General features: G+C 42.3%; 1 protein-coding gene across 1 annotated transcript; it reads left to right on the top strand.

Annotated features, from left to right (window-relative positions):
* Window positions 1-3755: 3755 nt before the first annotated feature.
* On the top strand, window positions 3756-21728 carry LGALS3 (galectin 3). The gene is made up of 6 exons (XM_061157004.1): window positions 3756-3887; window positions 10605-10626; window positions 12117-12539; window positions 16288-16376; window positions 19830-19995; window positions 21420-21728. The coding sequence occupies exons 2-6, from the start codon at window positions 10609-10611 to the stop codon at window positions 21573-21575; spliced, it is 852 nt and encodes a 283-aa protein (XP_061012987.1). The 5' UTR covers window positions 3756-3887; window positions 10605-10608; the 3' UTR covers window positions 21576-21728.
* The last annotated feature ends 1810 nt before the right edge of the window (window positions 21729-23538 follow it).

The raw sequence follows: 23538 nt of genomic DNA, 5'->3' as shown, positions 1-23538 counted from the left end.
ATATATGAAACAATTACCACAATAGTTTCCATAGCCATCACTTCACAGTTACTTTTGTGTGTGTGTGATGAGAATACTTAAGATCTACTCTCTTAGCAACTTCCAAGTATTGTTAACTACTTTTTTTTTTTTTAAGTTGCTCAGTCATGTCCAACTCTTTGGAACTCCATGGACTATACAGTTTGGAATTCTCCAGGCCAGAATACTGGGGTGGATAGCTTTTCCTTTCTCCGGGTGATCTTCCCAAACCAGGGACTGAATCCAGGTCTCCCACACTGCAGGCAGATTCTTTATCAGCTGAGCCACAAGGGAAGCCCTTGTTAACTATAGTATTGTTAACTGTAATCACCATTCCATACATTAGATCCCAGAATTTATTCATCTTGTAACTAAGTGGAAGTTTATGCTCTTTTACCATGATCTCCCCACTTCTCTCATCTCCTAACCTCTGGCAATGAAATTATGTTTCTACATTTCTGTTTCTATGAGCTTGACTTTTAGACTCCATATATAAGTGAGATTATTTCAGTATTCGTTTTTCTCTGATTTACTTCACTGAGCATGATGCCCTTAGGTTTCATTCATGCTGTCACAAATTTCCTTCCTGCCATTTTAATGACTGAATAATGTTTCACTGTGTGTGTTAACCACAAATTGGCACTTGCCATGGGCACTTGCCATCTACCACTATAAGAATTAAATCATGTGCTGCTGTGAGCTGCTGACCTCCAACACCCCGCTGAAGGAGTTCAAGGTGGAGAGCTGGAGTGAGGCACTCTGCTCCTGGAATCTGGCAGGACAGGTCTTCAGATAGTTATTCTCAGGAGCTGATTTTATGAGTCCAATTCGTGTACCTTCTCATATCTAGAAAAGCACTAAAATCCTTCATGGTGATGACTGTTTCTCATGACTAGCAGAAGCTTCATGAGACCAACAGAACCTTTCTAAAAAGATAAATGTGCTTGATTGCATGTATTCCCCCTTTCACCCAAATCATATATACTGTCCTTCTACCCATCTCTTTGGAACAGTTTCTCAGAACTATCTGAGGTGCTGTCTCCTGGGCTGCTGCCCTCATACTGCCCCAAATAAAACTTAACTTGCAACTCTCACGTTGTGCATTTTTTTTTAAGTCGACACGTGTATGTGTGTGTGTGTGTGTGTGTGAATTTGTTTAGATACAGACATAGTATATAGCTATAGATGGGCTTCCAGAGTGGCACTAGTGGTAAAGAACCTGCCCACCAATGCAGGAGATGTAAGACACTCGGGTTCGATCCCTGGATCAGGAAGATCCCCTGGAGGAGGACATGGCAATCCACTCCAGTATTCTTGCCTGGAGAATCCCATGGACAGAGGATCCCAGCAGGCTATGCTCCATAGGGTCGCAGAGTCAGGCGTGACTGAAGTGACTAAGCAGGGCACAGCGCATAGCCATAGAGAGAAAGCTCTCATTTTCCTTATTCCATTCATCCATCAGTGGACACTTAGGTTGTTTCCAGGTCTTAGCTATTATAAATAATTCTGCAATGAGCATGGGGGAGCAGATATCTCTTCAAGATAGTGATCTCATTTCCTTTGGATATGTACCCAGAAGTACGTACCATATGGGTCATATGGTAGTTCTGGTTTTCTTCAAAACTATTTCCACAATGGATGCACCAATTTATATTCCTACCAATGGTACACAAAGGTTCTCTTTTCTCTACATTCTCTCCAATACATATCTCTTGTCTTTGGACAGTAGCCATTCTAACAGGCATAAGGTGATATCTCCTTGTGCTTTTGATTTGCATTTCCCTGACGATTAGTGACATTGAGTACCTTTTCATGTACCTGTTGGCCATTTATATATCTTCTTTGGAAAAATTTGGTTCCTCTGCCCATTTTTTAAGATTTTTTTTTTTTTGCAATTGAGTTGTATAAATGAGTTCCTTATATATTTTGGATATTAGGCTCTTATTTTGATATATGATTTGCAAATATTTTTTCCAATTCTGTAGGCTGCCTTTTCATTTCGTTGATGGTTTCCTTTGCTGTGTAGAAGCTGTTTAGTCTGATGTAGGTCCCACTTGTTTACTTTAAGCTTTTAATGCTTGTGTTTTTGGTGTCATATCCAAATAATTATTGCTAAAATCAATGTCAAGGAGCTCTTTCTCTGTTTTCTTCTAGGAGCTTTATAGTTTCAGGTAATACATTGAGGTCTTTAATCCATCTTGAGTTCATTTTTAAATTGAATTATTGTTGATTTACACCATTTCAGGTGTACAGCAAAGTGACTCAGTCATACATATATATTATTTTTCAGATTCTTTTCCATTATAGGTATTACAAGATACTGAATATAGTTCCCTGTGCTACACAATAGGTTCTTGTCATTTGTCTATTATTTATATCTTATTTGTCTAGGAGTATGTATCTGTTAGGAGAAGGCAATGGCAACCCACTCCAGTACTCTTGCCAGGAGAATCCCAGGGACGGGGGAGCCTGGTGGGCTGCCGTCTGTGGGGGTTGCACAGAGTCGGACATGACTGAAGCGACTTAGCAGCAGCAGCATGTGTCTGTTAATCCCAAATTACTAATTTGTTCCTTCCTCTCACTACAGCATTGATAACCATAAATTTGTTTTTTATGTCTGTGTGTTAACTTTTGTGAGTGGCTATTTGAATTAAAAAACATATGTATCTAAGACATCCTTAGTCATTTCACTCAGCTATTACCCAGCGAAATGCTACAGACAAATACCACTTCTCCTGGAAACATCACTACTTGTAACAATCTTTCTTAGAGACATGTACTGTGCTTAGTTGTTGAGTCAGGTCAGACTCCTTGTGATCACATGGACTGCAGCCCAGGCTCCTCGGTCCATGGGGATTCTCCAGGCAAGAACACTGGTGTGGATTGCCATGCCCTCCTCCAGGGGATCTTCCCAACCCAGGGATCAAACCTGGGTCTCCTGCATTGCAGGCGGATTCTTTATTTTACTTTACTTTATTCTTACTTTACTCTGAGCCACCAGGGAAGCCCAAATACTGGAGTGGGTAACCTATCCCTTCTTCACGAGTCTTCCCCACCCAGGAATCAACCTGGGGCCTCCTGCATTGCAGGTGGATTCTTTACCAGCTGAGCTACCAGCGAAGCCCTTCTTAGAGCCATAGCTTTATTTTATTTTATTCCTACCTTTCTCAAAGCTACATTTGTATTTAACTCTCCCCTCCATCAAGACTCTTTCCAATCTTTGAGAAAATAGACTTCCTAGGAAGTGATTCACTATTTCATTCATTTACTAAACAAATTTAACCAGTTTACTGAGGACCTACCAAACACAGGGCAGATGTTGAGGAGGCAGTGGGAAGCAAACAGCAGAACAACCTAGGGCTCCTTGGTCTGAGAGGTGTGTACCCACGTCACAGTTCAGAAGGGGAATAAAAACAAGACATGGAGCTTCTCACCCAGCATTTCAGAAAACGTGACGGGACCCTCCCTGTCACTAAAAGCTTCGCAGACTGTCCCTATCTTGGTCTGAGGGCTCAGCAGGTGAATCTAATGAGAGGGCGGTGAACCCAATCTCTGGCGGCTGCGGAGGGGCCCGACTGGACGTTGAGGGGATGGAGGCCGCGGGTCCCACCCACCGCTGTCCTGGGTCGGGCGTCTCCTCTGCGTCCTGGGTCCGCAGCGCCAGGGCGCCCGGGTGTCCAGCGGGGCCAGGACTAGCCCAGCCTAGTTCGCACCGAGAGGCCGGGGGCGGCCGGGGTGTGGCCCCGCCCCGGGAGAGGCGTGCCGGGCCGGGCGTATTTGAGGCGCAGAGCCGGCCGCCGCCCTGGCAGGACCACGCCACCTCTGACCGAGCCTCCCCCGCGGCGCGAGAGCCAGTGCAGAGGCGTCGGGTAAGTGGTTGGGGCGCCGGGACCGGGGCGCACACCCGCCTGCTGCAAGGCCAGGGCCCCGGGCGCTGCTCGGTGCGCGGCCCCCTTTGCCGGCTGGGCGGGAGCCGGAGAAGGGGGCTCGGCTTCCCCGGGGAACCGCGCGTTCTGGGCCCAGGTTCCTTGGCTTCCAGCCCTCAAGAGAGGAGTCTGAGACTCAGGGAAAGTTAGCAACGAGTTACAAAGACTCACCTGAATTTCCTCGCGGCGGACGGGTGTGTCACCCTTTGCGGCGACTGGGAGGTTCAGCCCGGGCTTTGCGCCCGGCGCCCCGGGCGGCCCGTGATGCGCAGTGGACGCGCATCTTCCCAGCTGCCTGCTCCAGCTGGGTGGGGGGAACCAGGTGCCCCTACCTCGGTCCACGGTGGAGACTGCCCCGGCACTCTGTGGGCGGTTCCTCGACTGTTAGCTTGGCTGTGGGATGGGGATGAGTTCTGCTGCAGGCCAACAGCGTCCGGGGCTGCAGCCGCTCTCTGGATGCTGATCTCGCAGAAAATGGTGCTGCCCCAAGGCTGAGTGGGCATGTGTCCGGCTTGGCAAAGACCACACACCCTCAGTTTTTGCAAATCCCAGTCCAGATTTGAGCATTAGTGATCTCAGACCTGTGCTGGGGACATGTGGGGTGTGGCAGAATTAAATGTTGGTCCGAGTGTGCAGAGCCCTAGTTGAGGTGGGAAGAGGGTGCTTTTAAAACATGTTTGGGGATTTATTCTAAATTGTGAGTTGCTTATATCAAAGCACTAACATGCCTGCGCTTTGAAGAGTAGGAGCTCTGGGACACTGGGGTTGAGGTTGTGCCTTAGGCTTCATTTCCTGCCCTTAGCGATCCTGATTTCAGATACCTGGAATATTTGTAAAGTGACTCCTGGGAGTTGGGTTGCTGGACAATGAGGACGGGTTGACTTCAATGACCCAGTCTGTTTCTAGGATTCTGGAAAAGGAATGGAAGAGAGGCTTATTTCGTTCTGCAGAAAATGGTGGCAATAAGAATTGACCACTTGGCACAGAGCATGAGAAAAATGTTTCACCAACTTCCAAAATTCTGACTCATTTGCCCCAAGTTTACAAAGTTGATCTTTCATGCTAGGAGTGTTTCCATAAAAGTTCAATAATAAAATTCATTGTCCCACAAGAATGTCCTTTGCAGACATTGTCTTTGAATCCCTAGAGTCGTGTCATCCATCCCTTTGATGACTGTGCCTCACCCTTAATCTATGGGAAATCGAAGCTGCCTAAATTAATCATGTGGGGTTTTTTTTTTGCTTAAAATCAGCATTCTCTCCATATTCTGGGGAGAAGTTTGATGATGGGTCTTGAATGTTTTGAGCTTAGAAATACTAGGTGGATGCCTCATCAAGGTATGTAAGCAGCAGAGGAGGAGCACTGTTTGATAGATTGACCCCCAAAGCTCATTTTTTAAATGTAGTAGGTTAGTCTCGTTGTGTTGAGAGGTCTTTAGTCAATGATATTTTGCTATGCTACAAATATGCAGAAGAGCTTTATAAAAAGACTTTTTACTTATTGCTAGTGAGGTCAAAAGGCCCTTATTGGTCTCGCCTATGATTTAGATACTGTTTGCCTAGAACTCTCTTCAGTCAGACTCAAATTCTTATCCCTAATAGAGATCTATATTCATATAGTAAAATTTGAAGTGCTTATGTTACCTAAAATACCAGTTGGCTTGTGAACTTCTTGTACCTGAGACTCATGGTAACTGATCAAAAACTTAGCCTCCTTTTCCTGTTAGTTTGGGACAGAGGCTTCTGCTGAGGACAGCTAGTTAACATTTTGTGTCTGGTGCCTGAATGGATTCTTCTCATTAAATTCTGAGTGGTAAGCCTGCCAGGGCAGTAATTCCAGTTTGCCGCTGACTAAGTATCATGTGTTTTCTCTTGACTGATATTCCGCTTTTCCATATGGGGGGGGGGGGGGGGGAATCAGTAACTGAGAGGTACAAAGTAACTTTAACTTCCTTATGGCTGAGGAACTGTGATGAAAAAGAAATCCTAGGAAAGGACCAGTTTCCTTTATCCTAACTAGCATCTCTGAATTTGGCTTTGCAAATGAGCATTTCTCAAGCCTTGTTCCATGTTTCACTAAGACCAGGAAGTAGACAGCCTCTCCTGTGTTCTTTGGAGAGGAGTGTGGGCAGTGCTTGTGGTTCTGAGGAAATAGTTTATGATCTACTTCCCTTACAGCTTTTATAAAAGTTGGGGCCCTTTGTGGGCAGAAATTTCAGAAGTCCTCCTGGGAATCCAGGCAACTGAATTAATTGCTACATGGGTCTAGAATAACATAGTACAGTGGATAGCAACTCTTTATTAAAGGGCAAAGCTGCAATTAGCAGCAGATTAAAAGTGGCCTGCATTCTGACTCATGTTTAAATTCCTTGTTCCAAAGTGATACTGAACTAATTCCTGTAGGTTTTTCCAAATGTGAGGATTCAGATAGTATTTTTTAAATGCTTTTGCCTTTGATGTAGTGTTTCTTATCTGACTTCAAAATTCTCTGATTCTGGGAATGCCAGAGTTCACATACCTATAGTATCTGTACAGTGGGAAGTTTTTTTTTTCCCCCCACATTTGATTATCTCTTTATATAAGCTACTCATCTAAAAAGAAAGAAACTTTCCAGGCAAGTAGGAAGATGTTTATCTAAATAGATTTTTTAAAATTGTTTTTTGGTTCTCCTTTTAAGTTCTAAGGTTGCTAACCTTGATTTAAAAAGAACATTGGTTAGAAACCTTTCCATCAGAGATCTGATGGTTGGGAGTTGATATAATCAAAACAATGCATACCCAACTTTTAGGAAAGTAAGCTTTATCAGTTTAAATGTGGTTATAATTAGCTAAGTGACTGTGCAAAATGGCATTCTTGTATTCAGTATCACTGCACACTGAATGAGTCACCCAGCTAGTTTCTGACAAAAGCATGATCTCTTTTTTGTTTACGATTTCAGCATGTTTATGCAGTTCCGAATGAGTAAGCCACAGAATTAATTTCTAAATGAAGTAACTAATACTTTCCAAGGACTATACTTTAAAATGTCAAAGTGTGAGGTTTGCTACTAGTATAAAATCAGTCAGAATTAGGAGTCAGGCTGTTTGGACTCAGGTCCCTGCCTGCCAATGACAATGACTTTGGGCCACCATATTAACTCTCTGAGACTCAGTTTCCTCACCTTTGAAGTAAGGATACTAACTTTTCCCTGTCAATCTCATAAGATTATTATCAGAATCAAAATAAGAAAAGTATGTGAAAGTGCTTTATAAACTGAAAACATCACACAAATACAGGGTGTCATTCTTCTAATGGGCTTCTAATGTGTCCCAGCACAATCCAAACTGCCATCCTTGGTGTTACCTGAAACAGCAGAAATAGTGGAATCTGCCTTGTTTCTCCAGTTGTTTTGGTCTAGTTGGAAAATGGGGCTTCCCAGGTGGCTCGGATGGTAAAGGATCTGCTTGCAATACAGGAGACCCAGGTCCAATCCCTGGGTCAAAAGACCCATGAGAGAGGGAGACAGCAACCCCCTCAACTCCAATCCAAAATAAACTGAATATGTTTGAACAGAGACTTTGAAAAGAATAAATGTTACATTTGGGGCTAGCTGTCTTGCATGAGTTTCTGGTTGTGATCAGCCTTTAAACATATCTAAGTTTAATTGGATTTATATTAATAAGATGGGCTTCCCTGGCGGCTCAGCCTGTAATGTGGAAGACCTGGGTTTGATCCTTGTGTTGGGAAGAGCCCCTGGAGGAGGGAGTGGCAACCCACTCCAGTATTCTTGCCTGGAGAATCCCCATGGACAGAAGAGCCTGGTGGGCTACAGTCCATGGGGTCGCAAAGAGTCAGACATGACTGAACGACTAAGCACACATATTAATGACACTTTATGAGGCTAGTGGTACAGCTTTAGCTAGTTTTAACAACTGAAACTACCTTTCTGTTTTTTATTGACCTGAATGGGTACTTTTATGTGAGGATACATATCCTCATTAGCTCAGGCCAGTGGTTCTCAAACCAGGCACAACTTTGCCCTCCTCTTGCTTCCCCAGGGTTATTTGGAAACATCTTAAGACCTTCTAGGTTAGCACAATGCAGGGGCTGGGGGGGTGGGGGGTTGCTGTCATCTTGGGTGTTGAAGCCAGGGAAGCACATGATGCATAGAAGAGCCCCTCCCTATGAAGTATCCCACCTGAAATGTCAGTGACTCCGAGGTCAGGGGTAAGCCCCAGCACAATGGGGATATTTAAAATAAGTCAAAACACAAAGTTATTGCTGAGTCTTTACTATGTTGCTGTGTTGCTCAGGAATGGAAGAATTTGTGTAATCAAAGGAACTAAACTTTCTGCCCAGGGTGAAGTCCAAAATTGTTTCTTTCTGGCGTCCAAAGTGAGAAGCTTTATTTCTTGACTTAAGAAATATCCTTTCAAAGGATTTCACTGGCAGTCCAGTGGTTAAGGCCCTGTGCTTCCACTGCAGGGGGTACGGGTTCCATCCCTGGTTGGGAACTAAGATCCCACATGCCTCACGGCATAGCCAAAAATAAAAGAAAGAAAGAAAGAAATGTCCTTTCTTTCCCTTTTCTGTAAGAACTCTTAAAGCTGTTTTTAAAATTTTTATTGAATTTGTTACAATATTATTTTATGTTTTGGTTTTTTGGCCACCAGGCATGTGGGATCTTAGTTCCTCAACCAGGGATTGAACCTGCTCCCCCTGCATTGGAAGGGGAAGTCTTAACCACTGGATGGCCAGGCAAGCCACTGTAACAACCCTTAAGTTCCTCTTGTGGTAGCAGCATACTTCTCTAGGCAGTGGCAGTCTTTTGGGGAAGGAAGTACAGAGGAGCACCGACTTTCACATTAAAGAGTCGAATATTATATACTAAATGCAATGAAACAAGCCCTGGGAGAGTCACTGTGACTTCCCAATTAGATCACCTGCAGTTTCCAAATTGGAAGACAGGCACAGTAATAACCTGAGTGTATCCAAATTTAAAAAGAGACGTGCAAAAACAAAAAAATAATGGAAGGTAATATTGAACTGTATTATAAGTAACAGCAGAGTAAGATAAAATATCTGGTGTATAAATGAAGCATACATTAAGTTCTAGGAGGACTTTTTGTCTGTTTTTGTTTTACCAAAAACTCTAGTATTTTGCATCTTTAGGACCTATCAAGTAGCCACCATTTAATGGATCATTTCTTAGAATAATTGAATAACTTTAACAAGTAGGCAACTTACAGCTTCCCAGATGGTGCTGGTGGTAAAGAACCCACCAGCCAGTGCAGGAGATGTAAGAGATATGGGTTTGATCCCTGGGTCAGGAAGATCCCCTGGAGGAGGGCATGGCCTGGAGAATCCTATGGACAGAGGAGCCTGGTGGGCTAGGGTCCATAGGGTAGCAAAGAGTCCGACATGACTGAAGTGACTTAGCACACACATGTAGATAACTTAAGGAAAAAGATTCTGATTATTGAAGATCCAGGTAACTTTGACCATAGCACAGGTGATCCGCGGTGGAGAAAAGAACCCAGGCCTGAGGAGTCCCAAGCTGCCCTCCTCTCCTCACCGCCAGAGCACCAGCTCCGGGAGCAAGTGTCAAACATCTTGTTTGTTGGGAACTGGCACTGAGGGAGGAGCCAGCGAAGCAGGAATGATGGTCTCATGGCCACCCACTGAGGCAGCTTTGGGCAAGGCCAACTCTCTTTGGTAGCATACTACCCCAAAATATTTTCCTCCAAATTGTCTTTTTTTTTCAAAAAAAAAAACTTGATTTTTTATACTGCCAGATATTTTCATTTGGAATAACAAACACCTTAAAAAAAAATTACATCTTGTGCTCGCCTTTCTTCGCTATTGCTTCATATCCCCAGTCTCACCTTTCTTTCAAGGTTTAGCTCAACACTGTTCCTGTTAGAAGTCATCTTTTCAGTTGTGACTTGCCGTAGCACATAGTCTGGCTCACAGCGCCCATTACTTGTGACCCTTTCTGGCCTCTGACCCTTTGATGATAGATCTTGGCCAATTCCATCTTCAAACCCAGACCTGAGCCCGCCCAGTGCCTGGCGCAGAACAGGCACAAATTTGTGCAAATGAAGAAATAAGTCATCAGCAGCAGCTATGGCTTGGGCATTGGGGTGGGCAAGGCAGAGACTGTCTTTCAAACACTAGGAGGAAGAACCAATAGCCTCCTCCTAAAACCCAGAAGAGGGTGTGGGGCTGTCAGTGGGAACCAGAGGAGAGATGGGCAAGATTCATTTGATGAACACTTTTTATGAGGTGGTGGAAAAAAAGAGCACAGGAAGGAAGGTGAAGGAGAACCAAAGACAAACCAGGACTGCTTACATTTGTTACCTAGGAAACGGCAGAGTATTATACTCCTTGCTCTCCCACTTGCATTGTATGGACTGTTACTTCCAGGATTCAGCCACAAGCTAGTGTGATTAGAGTTCAGTTATGAGTTAAATAGGGCCTGGTGATTCAGGTGGAGAGCATCCTCACCCTTTGAGACATTTTTATGGTTCCCCGCTATTGATTTTGGCATATTTGGAGAACAGACTTGTTTGTGTTAGGAGAATGCCTGTATATTGACTTGACCTGCACAATGAGCTGTTTGAAATCAGTGAAATCTTTTAGGATCAAATGATAACCCCTATGTTTTTTTTTCTCCTTTCAGGAAAATGGCAGACGGTTTTTCGGTAAGTGTTTTATGTCTGTTTACCTACCTTAATATATATACATTCATGCAGGATGAGGGTTTTATTTTTTGTTGTTTGTTTTTTAACCACTCAAGTTCCCTGCTTAACTCTCCCACCACGTGGCTTCCTCTGGCCTCATCTGTCCAATAAGGGCTTGTTAGGTGGAGTCTTGTTTTTCCAGCAACAGGTTTGGGAAGAAGGCCAGGCAGAGAGAGAGGCCTCACTAACAGTAACTCCTTTACCAAAGGCCTAGGACAGAAGCTGGTGGATTCTGCCGGCAGGAACTGAGAAGCCAACTGAGCAAAGGGCAGTGTGGTTCATTTTGAGCAACCTCATTTTTTTTTTTTTTAATCCTAAAGTGCCCTCAACTCCTTCTCCCTTCCCAAATGCTGGAGTAAGAAGCAGCCAAAACAAATTCCTATTAGTATGCTTATGTATTCCCAAATTCCTTAATGGAATGACTCACGTCACCTACAGCCACAACGAGCTCTGCTCAGGTTTGTTTTCTAAATCCCGTTTGCTTTCCATCATCATGGAGCCCTCTGATTCTCTCCCCCTCCCCCAGGCCACATGGGCTCCCTTCACAGCCTCACTGTGTTGCCCCAACACCAGATCTAGGGTTGTGTTCCCGATGCATCAAAGACAATCGTGGCAGATCATATTCAGTCAACGTAGAAGTCTTTACTGGGCATCTTCCGTGTACCACCTGGCAGTGTGCTGTAGAAAACAGGCAGGGAGAAAGCAGTCTCTCCCTGGAGAGAAAGGACACAATCCAACACTGACACAGAGTCTTGCAGTCTGTAAAGGGCCGTCACAAATGCTGCCTCACTTGTTTGTCACCACAATCATATGAAATAGAGATTATCCCCATTTTACAAGCAGACACTAAGTCCTATACAGGTGACATGATGGCTCCGAAACTGGAGCTCTTGATGGATAACACTGGATTTCTTGATGGATAGCACTGGATTTTAAACCACATCATCTGACTCCACATCGCAGGCTCCTCCCTGTGTACCAGGCAGCCTCTCTGGTACTAGCCTGGATGCCACCAAGTGGTAACTTCCCTGGTGTACCCGAAGTGCAGTAGACATGCCGCAAAGGGAAGGCCAACGCAACCAGGGCCAGCTCGGTGGAAGGTTTTGCAGCCAAAGAGTATACTGAGTTTTGTGACTATTTTTTTTTTCATGTCAGTTAGAAAGTATGTGCTTTTACATAGAGGATGGCTAGCTCCTGACTTTAGCAAATTACAAAAAGGCAACCCTCAATGATCTGAGATGATGGGAGGCAAGAGTAAAGTGATAAAGCATGTATAATCCCATAGTTGAATTTTAAGTCTTAGGAACTCAAAACTAAAAGGTAGGAAAAACATTATTGATATGAATTTCATATCTTCACCAAATCCCTCTAATTCTTAGATCACATATTCCTGAAAATACTGTTGTGATTGTTTTTCATCCTATAATTTTTTTAATGTCTTTTTTTTTCAGCTTAATGATGCCTTATCTGGGCCTGGAAAACCAAACCCTCAAGGTTGGCCTGGTTCATGGGGAAACCAGCCTGCTGGGGCAGGGGGCTACCCAGGAGCGGCCTATCCTGGGGCCTACCCTGGACAAGGACCTCCTGGGGCCTACCCTGGACAAGGACCTCCTGGGGCCTACCCTGGACAGGGACCTCCTGGGGCCTACCCTGGACAGGGACCTCCTGGGGCCTACCCTGGACAGGGACCTCCTGGGGCCTACCCTGGACAGGGACCTCCTGGGGCCTACCCTGGCCCAACAGCACCTGCTTACCCTGGACCAACTGCACCGGGTGCCTACCCTGGACCTGGGGCCTACCCGCCTCCCGCACAGCCAAGTGCCCCTGGAGCCTACCCTGCTGCCAGCCCCTATGGCGTCCCTTCTGGACCCCTGGTAAGATGGAGTGAATCATTTAGTAAGCTACAGTGTGTTCAGGACCAAGTTAATAAAGAACATGGCTGGGACTCCCTAGCAGTCCAGTGGCTAAGACTCCATGCTCCCAGTGCAGGGGGCCTGGGTTTGACCCCTGATCAGGGAACTAGATCCCACATGCCAAAACTAAGACCCAGCACAGCCAAATCAATAAATATTTTTAAAAAAAAGAAAGAGAAAATGGCAATTGTCTGGAGCGGTAGTGTCATCACTTTGTAGTGCTCTGACTGGAAGCTGGCTCTGGGCACTGACCTGCAGAGGGCTTTGGGAGACCTGAAGCTTGAAACTCACTACTTAGAGCCATTTTTCAAGGACCAGGCACAGTGTATGTTGGTTCAATTGAAAAGTTAGTTTCCCGTGTTTAGTTATGTACTGTTAGTTTAAAGAGAAGCTAATGTGTGTTTTGAAGGCATCTGTAAGGCAGGTTTAATATAAATCAAGTTAAGATCATAGTAATGGTTGTTATTATTACTGATAAACACTGGATATATAACATGTGCCAGCTGTGTGCTTCTACATGGATGCTCTCATTCAACTCCATACGCACTCTGTAAGACACTGTTATTATTGCCACTTTACAAATAAGGAAATAGGGCAATAAAGGGTTATACAGCCTTCCCATGGTCATAGAGGGGAAACTTGGGGCAACCACAGTAATCTGGTGTTTAAAAACCTTCTAAAGATAATTTTGTGATCTAAGGATTGAATTTTCATTTATATTAAAATTCATTTTAATAAATGAATTCTAACCATAAGACCCAACTCTGGGAGCTCCAGACACATCTCCAAACAGTCTAGCTGTGAGAAAAGATACATATCTGAGAAAAGCGTTCAATAGCAGTGTGAGATCAGCCCCTTTCAGGAGTGTGATGGAGCAGGGAGTATTTGCTCTGCTTATTGGTCAGCTTAGAGGAGAGCAGAGGGACAGCATTGGGTGCATGAGAGCCGATACACAGGATCTGGACCACACACAGGTAGTCAGTTGAGACAGGAATATGGAAATTTTGGAAGGAAGAGGCAGTGGGAAAGAGATTGAAGAGGAGGAACCCCAGAATCTAGTGGTTAAGTATTGTTGTTTTTGTTCAGTCACTAACTCAAGTCTGACTCTTTGTGACCCCATGGACTGCAGCACACCAGGCTTCCCTTGTCCTTCTCTATCTCTTGGGATTTTCTCAAACTCATGTTCATTGAGTCCTTGATGCCATCCAACCATCTCATCCCTTGTCGCCCCCTTCTCCTCCTGCCCTCAATCTTTCCCAGCATCAGGGTCTTTTCTAATGAGTAGGCTGTTCACATCAGGTGGCCAAAGTACTGGAATGTCAGCTTCAGTATCAGTCCTTCCAATGAATATTCAGGGTTGATTTCCTTTAGGATTCACTGGTTTGGTCTCCTTGCTGTCCCAGGGACTCTCAAGAGTCTTCTCCAGCACCAAAAATTCAAAAGCATCAATTCTTTGCTGCTCAGCTTTCTTTATGGTCCAACTCTCACATCCATATATCACTGCTGCAAAACCCACAGCTTTGACTATACAGACCTTTGGAATCAAAGTGATGTCTCTGCTTTTTAATACGCTGTCTAGGTTTGTCATAGCTTTTCTTCCAAAGAGCAAGGGTCTTCTAATTTTGTGACTGCAGTCACTGTCTGCAGTGATTTTGGAGTCCAAGAAAATAAAATATGCCACTGTTTCTCACTTTTTCCTCATCTATTTGCCATGAAGTGATGGGACCAGATGCTATGATTTAGTTTTTTTGATTGTTGAGTTTTAGCCAGCTTTTTCACTTTCCTCTTTCATCCTTATCAAGAGGCTCTTTAGTTCCTCTTCACTCTCTGCCATTAGAGTGGTATCATCTGTGGATCTGAGGTTGTTATTTCTCCTAACAATCTTCATTCAGTCCAGCATTTCACATGATGTACTCTGCACAGAAGTTAAATAAGCAGGGTCACAATATGCAGCGTTGACATACTCCTCTTGCAATTTTGAACCAGTTGTTTTGCAATTTTGAACCAGTTGTTTTGCAATTTTGAACCAGTTCATTGTTCCATGTCCAGTTCTAACCATTGCTTCTTGACCTAAATACAGATTGCTCAGAAGGCAGGTAAGGTGGCCTGGTATTCCCATCTCTTAAGAATTTTCCACAGTTTGTTGTGATCCACAGTCAAAGGCTTTCACACAGTCAAATAAAGCAGAAGTGGACATTTTTCTGGAATTCTCTTACATTTTCTATGATTCACAGATATTGGCAATTTGATTTCTTGTTCCTCTTTTCTAAATTCAGCTTCTACATCTGGAAGTTCTTAGTTCACATACTGTTGAAGCCTCGCTTGAAGGATTTTGAGCATTTCCTTGCTAGCATGTGAAAAGAGTACAACTGTATGGTAGTTTGAACATTCTTTGACATTACCTGTCTTTGGAATTGGGATGAAAACTTTCCTTTTCCAGTCCTGTGGTCATTGCTTAGTTTTCCAAATTTGCTGACATATTGAGTGCAGCACTTTAACAGTGGCAAAGAATCCGCCTGCCAATTCAGGAGACACGGGTTCGATCCCTGGGTGGGGAAGGTCCCCTGGAGAAGGAAATGGTAATCCACTCCAGTATTCTTGCCTAAGAAATCCCATGGAGAGAGGAGCGTGGCAGGTTACAGAGTCAGATGTGACTTTGTGACTAAACACCACCAACAAAGAGTCAAGGAACGACTCTGGCTTTTCAAGACTGGACAAGGAGAATGCCAGCCAAGGGTCAGCCCAAACCAGGAACTCAGGAAGGGGGTCAGATCGTGGAGGGGCAGGGGACACCACTGCAGTTCACACTGGTTGGATTTGTGGCACCAGTAGCAAAGCCAGATGGGAAGAAGCACAGGACTAATACAGATCAGATCAGAGCTAGAGAGAGAAAGACTTGGGCAATGGTTGAACCCAGGGGAAAACAATCTTAAAGGAAAAAGAGAAGAAGCCAAGATAGAGCAGTGGAAATATTTATAACACCTTGAACGTAGACGGTCAGTAAATATTTGTTGAATGAACTGGGGAAGGTATTAACTGGAAAGTTCCCATTCGACAAACATTGAGTACTTGCCACCTTTAAAGCACCACATAGGGCCTGTGTGAATTAAACATAAGAACACCTCAGAGGCCTAGAAGGTGCCACGGTGTTTGCCTGCAGGGAGCAGAACCACTAGGACGAACATGTCATATGGCAAGGATCTTAAGAGTGGTATAGAAATGTTAATGTTGATTGCAAGGTCTAGCTTAAGCCTTTCCGATGACTTATAGATTAGGATGGTCCTTATCATGAGAGATACAGTCTCCAGAAGGAAACATGTTCTGTCTTTGGCACTAATTAACTGATGGCCTTTTTCTTGATTATTGTGGTTATAGTTGTATAGGGAGCCATCTCTCTTCCGGCCCTGGACAAGGTGGCCTGAGAGTCTAAAAAGATGGCTTAAAGTAGGGTTACATGTTATTCACATATATTAATAGTGGTTAAACTCTAGCAATGTCTTTTTCTTTCTTCCCTCAAGAAAACATGACTCTTTTTTGGGGGTGGGTGGGTAGCTGCATGGCATGTGGGATCTTAGTTTACTGGCTGGGGTGAACTAGGGTGAACTCACACCCCCTGCAGCAAAAGCATGGCATCTTAACCACTGGGCTGCCAGGGAAGTCCCCCGGAACATGATTCTTTATTGATATATGGGTATTTTTTTATTCCCAGAATGTGCCTTATGACCTGCCTTTTCCTGGAGGAATCATGCCTCGCATGCTGATAACAATCCTGGGTACAGTAAAGCCCAATGCGAACAGGTAAAGAGCAAAATTAGCAAGTCTAACATATTGATTGATTGGTTTTTGGAATAAAGGGTGATCTGTTTTAAATTTTAATAGAATTTTAAAAATTACATTTAGAATCTCGGCTATACCATAGTTTGTGATTTTCCCATAAATCAATACACAGTCTCACCAAGAGGACAAATCCCTTGCTAAGTCTTGTGTTTTTCCCAGAACCAGAATAAAAATTTGTGAGGACAAAGAGGAAGAGCAGAAAAACCCGTTCTGTTGGTTCTTCCTAGCAGGGAAAGCCTTAGAATTAAAGGAAAGTAGACCCTTTGTGATGTAATGTTTGGATATCCCTCCACCTCTGAGCCACAAGATTGTCTAAAAAACAAAGCCCATCAAAAATTAGGGTCAAAAAGAAAAAGATGCCTAGTTGATCTGAGAGCTTAAATATTATACCTCCTGTCCTCATAGTGGTGCAATCTCCCTGTAGCTGTGAAAGTTATGATGCACTCTCAGATTTGTGAGCTTGGTTGCCATTTCCGTGTTCATACTGTTGGCCTGGTCTACAGATGATAAGTGACAAGATGGGGAACCCCAGTGTTCTGAGTGGACACTATTTACTTATTTTTGCTTTTATTTCTGAGTGGACACTATTTACTTAAAAGGTTTGAAAAAACTTTACAAGTTAAAGTTTTAACTTGTCCAATTAATTGATCAAAATAAACCAGTCTTCACCATTGGTACTGCTTTGGTTGAGGTGAACTAGAAGGGGCTAAGATTTTGAGCTCTCTTTGGAAAATCCATGCTGATTTACAGCTGCGTTGGGAGACCAGACTCTGGTTATCACCACTGGTTATATTTACATATAATACAAGCAGGCTAAGGTTATCCTGAAGCTTTTCAGTCTGTCTGTCCTTGAGGTTGGTGGTACCATTAAAACTCCTACAGCCATTAATTAATCTGTTTCTGGGTCTTATAGACAATGCACAAAAGGTACAAATTCAAGCTGTGTACACAGGTTTATTTAATTCTGTAAACAGCCTCTGTGAGTGCCTGTCACTTTGATCCTGGTGAATCAGTGAGAGCAACCTCCTCTGTTACCAGGAGGTGGACAGGTTCTGAACAGATCATTTGACATTCAGCCAACCAGTTCACTCCACCTCCAGCCAGCCTCCTCTGGCTCTACGTGGTAGTCACTACCTTAAGTTAGTTCTTCCTTCCACATAGCCTAGACAGCTTCTCTCAGCACAGTACTTCCCTACACAGTAAAACTGGTCTCACAGCAAGTTACAAAACATATACTCATATATCTTCTGTCTGTGTCCTCATCCACCTTTCCTCCCAAAATAACACAGGACCCACAGCCCTGATCCTGTGCAGGCAGCACTCATAATTGGGTAATATCGGCTCTCCTGAGGCAGCTGCTGTCAAGCAGAACCACAATGGCATCTTTGCTTTATTTAGGACTAGCACACTAGAAAGGTTGGGCTTCTCAGGTGGCTCAGTGGTAAATAATCTGCCTGCCAAGCAGGAGACACAGGTTCTAATCCTGAGTCAAGATCTCCTGGAGGAGGAAATGGCTACCTACTCCAGTATTCTTGCCTGGGAAATCCCATGGACAGAGGAGCCTGGCAGGCTACAGTCCATGGGGTCCCAAAGAGTTGGACACGACTTAGGAACTACATCACCACCACCACCACCATCACCACTAGAAAGGTTAGAGACTGTGGCAGGTTAAAACCAATTTTGGTTGAAATGATTAAAGTGGTAGTAAACTGAGAAATGGATTGCTTTGGGCTGCAAAATCTATGTGAGGAATCACATGAAAGGAAAAAAAAATCCTTAAAGTGGTAGAGATGACAATTACCTTTTCACTGCTGAGAAAGTACAAGCATTGCATATTAAGTAAAATACAAGTTCTATTGCCATTTGACTATATTGATTGTTTCCCTATGAGTTTATTTATTTATTTTTTTTCCCCTGTGAATTTAATTGTTGATAGTTGGATGTATCTGTTACTGGGTGAATGAAAACACCCAAAGAATCATTGTTAATAGGTCTAGAATGCAGACCTCGCTTTAAGACAAGAGCTGCTTTTTTTTTTTAACGGAACCAGCTGCTTCTGATATTAGTGCTCTAGGGAGCACACTTTTGAGAAACGGTGTGGAAAGGGTAGTGCTTTAACAGCCAGAGAGCTTGTATTTGTATTAACATCCAAGGAGACAGAACAGGATAGAAAGTTTATCCAGCACTTCCATTAATCCCACTGCACATCACAGAATGTTTAACACATTTATTATTATGACTTCACAACTCAGCAACAGGATACTGAACATTAACTATGTTATCTCATTCTTGCTGTTTTAGGATTAGGTTTTCCAGTTAACTATGAGGAAGCCAGGGATTTGATAGCACTTTATGTGTCTAGTTTACTTTTAACAGGGGTTGAAAGTAACCTGTCAGGGCAAGAAAGAGGTAGCTGTATTTCCATAATGTCAGGTATAAAGTGCCCTCAAAGTGGCACCAAACCTCTGCAGGGAAACCTTGACCACGTTTATATGTAGAGATAGTAAAAAGGGAAATACAGGTGAATAAGATATAACCAAAGACAACAAGGCTAAAACCTTAACACATATTGTCTTGTTTACTGTGGTAGTATGTCGAGTATAGTAGTGGCCCTTATCTGAGGTTTTGCTTTCCACAGCCTCGGTTACCCAAGGTCAATCACAGTCTGAAAATATTAAATGGAAAATTCCAGAAATAAATAATTCATAAGTTTTAAGTTGCCCACATTGTACACAGACAGCATGGCTGTCCAGCCCCATCCTGCCCAGGCTGTGAAACCACCCTTTTCTACTGTACATCTGGTCTATTAGTTATCAGATCCACTGTCATGGTACCCTGGTGCTTGTGTCCACATAACCCTTATTTTACCTAATAATGGCCCCAAAAGCAAGAGTAGTGATGCTGGCAATTCACATATGCCAAAGAGAAGCTATAAAGGGCTCTCTTAAAGTGAAAAGGGGACAGTGCTCAATTTAATAAGGAAAGAAAACAATTATACACTGGGGTTGCTAAGATCTACAGTAAGTACAGATCTTTTGTCCATGAAATTGTGAGAAAGGAAAAAGAAACTCATGCTTTTTTTTTTTTTTTTTTGGTCATACCTCAAACTGTAGAAGTTATGGCCCCAGTGCATAAATGTTCAGTTCAGATGGAAAAGGTATTTCGATACTATTCATGGTTTCAGCCATCCATTGGGGGTCTTGGAACACACATCCCATGCATGAGGTAGATCTACTGTACTTTGCCCAGTATACTTTCCAGTTTGAACCCATTCTATGGTTTATTTGCTTTCTGTTTAGAAAAGTGTCCTGTACTTTATAAATGATTTGCTCTTTAGAAAAGTATATGTTCTTCACTTGATACAAATGTACAACTTGAATCATTTTACTAACTGTGACTTTTGATTTAAAACAGACTTGCTTTAGATTTCAAGAGAGGGAATGATATCGCCTTCCACTTTAACCCACGTTTCAACGAGGACAACAGGAAAGTCATTGTTTGCAATTCAAACCTGAATAATAACTGGGGAAAGGAAGAAAGACAAATGGTTTTCCCATTTGAAAGTGGTAAACCTTTCAAAGTAAGTTATTGCTATTATATATTGATAATGTCTATTTCTCATGGGGAATCAAGCTTAAACCACAACACATTGGAAATTAATTTTCATCAGTTGTTCTGGGACACCTGACCAGTACATCTGCTCCCCATCCCAGGGGAATGGTCTCAGAAATAGTGGCACATTCCTCAACTCCATTTAGGCACCTCACCATTGTCCTTGTTACCAGCCCTCTGAGTTTAAGATTTTCTGGAAATGAGAAACATAGCATCTTTAATTTAAAAGGCAGAAAATCTCTTTTTTTGGCCATAATGTGAGGCATGTAGGGCAAATCTGCTCCCCCTGCAGTGGAAGCAAGGAGTCTTAACTACTTGCCAGGGAAGTCCCCTAGAAAGTCTTTATGATATAACTGGGCTGAGAGTTAATTCCTTAAAACCATAAGGTTAGCATGGCAATCAAAACTAAATTTTTTAAACTCTAAAATTAATTCATGCTTGTTTATGAAAAGAAAAATTTATAGATTTTTTTTAAACTAAAAAGTTCTCCATCCTTTACCCCTCCCCCATCCTCACAAATGTTACAAACGAGTATCTTTCCAGTGTTTTCTTGTGACAAGCAACACATTTTTTATTTTCAAGCATGGCTTCAACAAATATTAGGTCCACAGTGTTGGGTTAGGGTTGACTATACAGTGGGCAATAAAACAGCTGGACCATCCGCTCCTCAGGGGCAGAACCAACAGGGTCTGTATTCTACATCTGGTGGACATTTCCCTTCTCAGAACACTGTCACCTAATAACACTTCATTGCTTAGAGATGCAGTAATTCAACCAGTACCCTACTGATGAAAATTTGGAGTATGGAAATATTACAAACAGATAAAACCTCGAAAGCTTTATTTATTTTACTAAAATACTGTGATAACTAGTCCTAATACATCTTTGCTTCCTAGAAGAGTAATTTTACTAAAAAAAAAAAAATATGTTTAAGATTTAGATGAAGATATTGCCAAAGTGCTGCTTCCAAAATGTTAGAATTAATGCATCCTCTAACTACTGGGAGATTATGTTTCTCTTACTCTTGCCAAAACTGGTTATTATACATCTTCATAACATTCACTTCTCTAAACAGAGAATTCCTACTTTAGCATTTTTGTTTTTACTTTCAGTGTTTGAGACCATACAAAAGCTTTAAGTTTTTATGTAGAGGAATGATTAATCTTTTCCTCTGTGGCTTCAATTATATACCCTTTTAACAACTTATCATTTTGTTCCATTTAAATCTTTGAATAATTTGGAGTTTTTTTTTTTCTGGAAGGTTACCTTTTCTGACTTTAATTCGTTCTACAAAGGATCAGAAAGATGAAATTTTTGACATCCAGTGCTTAGGCTAGACTGGTTTTAAAAGGAATGGGCATTTCTAACAGTTTTGTGTATGTGTCATTTCAGATACAAGTGCTGGTTGAACCTGACCATTTCAAGGTTGCAGTCAATGATGCTCACTTGTTGCAGTATAATCATCGGGTGAAAAATTTTGGGGAAATCAGTACGCTGAGAATTTCTGGTGACATAACTCTCACCAGTGCTTCGCACACTATGATATAATCTTAAATGGGCAGATACTTTTTTAAAGAAATGAATTTGAACGTAAACCTTACACATTTAAAAGTTTCATGTTAAGTATGAGTGAAAAATTTTACCTTTATTCATCAATGTCCTTCTTGTAAATCACTGATTTAATAAATATTCTAAGAGTTACTTGTCTTTACATGTAATTTAATTGGGGCAATTTATTGTTAAGTCCATTGTACAATGGACTTAAAGGAAAAAGAAATATGTGGTAATGTTAATACTGCATTAGAGCCTCCCAGTTTTCAATATTTGAAACTATATTTTTAAAAAGAAATCAGGAGTAAATATTACCACAAAATTAACCTCTCTCTTCTAGAGTTTGATAAAAACCAATGGATACTACAAAAAAAATCATTCTCCTATTGTCTTACTTAAGGAAACATAATATATTCAGGAAATAAGAAAAGCAAAGTTTACATACATATGAACTTTTGGACTTCTTTTAACTATTTTATCTTTCTAAACTATACTTCACACTATCAGATCAGTAATTTATACCAACATCAATCTTCCTGTGGGGTCTTTTGGTTTTATGAAATCTCCAGATTTGTAGAAGGAAAAAAGTAGGTTTTTATTTGAAAATTCCATTGTCAATACTCTATCAACCATGCCTTTCTGCCCTTCTTCATTACCAGGAAGGTCAAAGATTAATATAATTTCAAAACTTGGATATGCTCAGACCACTTCATTTTATAAAAAACCAAAATATTATTTGATCTGTTACTGTTTCTCCAGTACCATCTTCTCAAATAATCTATTGGCACAGGTTGTGTTCCCCAGGAGGCAAAGAGATCAGAATGCAGGAGGTTTATGAGGAAGTATATGCCCTTTTTCTCAACAGCTGTGAAGACAAGAAAGTACCCAACTGGGCAGAGAGAAGTGGTGCATCCATGCCTCAGTCTACCCTACAGGGATTCTGAGCTGGGATGATCCTTTAGAGTTGTCAAGAGGGGGACAGGCCTTCATATTTTCACTTCATCCCATTTCGTTTTTCATTTTTGAAAAAGCTCTGGTTCTACCCAGTTTTCTTTCATTTTATCTTTAAAGGTTTTCTTAATACCTCACAATTCTAGAATCCAGTAGCCCAAGGGCAAATTGATGGCTGCCTACCTGACTCATTCCCTGCTACCTAATAGTCCTGGTTTTACCCAGGTGTAATCCCAGGTAAAGCAGGGGATCCTGATTAAGTAAATCCCAAATGAGATGTGGATGGAGATGTGGCATTAGCTGGCCTAACCAAACTAAAAGGAAGGACATAGCTCTGATTACCACTAGCAGCCATCTTATCACCCCAAAGGACCCAGCATTAGAGATGCTGACACCGAGGATGCCAGAATGAACAGATGTTGGACCTTGATGTATCATTGAGCCATTGACTATAAAGTGCCTGAAATCACCATGACAATATTATAATAATGAACTTCCTTATTGTTAAGCCAATTGGAGTTCATTGCATTGTTACTTAACAGCCAAAAGTTTTCTAAGTGATTCAACAGTACATCTTATTAAACCTAAAAAAAAAAAAAAAAAAATCACGTTTACTGACTGACATTGTTTTATTCTCATCTGCTTTATCAATGGCAACCCACTCCAGTATTCTTGCCTGGAAAATCTCATGGGCAGAGGAGCCTGGCAGTCCACAGGGTCACAAAGAGTTAGACACAACTGAGCATGCACACACTGACTTTATCCTTGAGGGCAAGTATTATCTTATTGTTATGTTACATATTGCTTTATGTATGTTCTAAGTCTTGGGTTGCTCTGTACTCATCTCTTTTACTTGTTCACGGCCCTGGACCCTTAGAAAACTCCCAACTTTGATAATACTATCTTTTCTACAAGCCCAACACAACTTCCTCTGACAACAAAAGTGGATGTGCTTTTCCTTTCTTGTTTGGAAGGCCCTCATCTTAAAGAATTATTCATAAAGTTGCTG

The sequence above is a fragment of the Dama dama genome, chromosome 12, assembly GCF_033118175.1.
Source record: "Dama dama isolate Ldn47 chromosome 12, ASM3311817v1, whole genome shotgun sequence".
NCBI lineage: Eukaryota > Metazoa > Chordata > Mammalia > Artiodactyla > Cervidae > Dama > Dama dama.
This window is presented reverse-complemented; position numbering and strand designations above follow the sequence as displayed.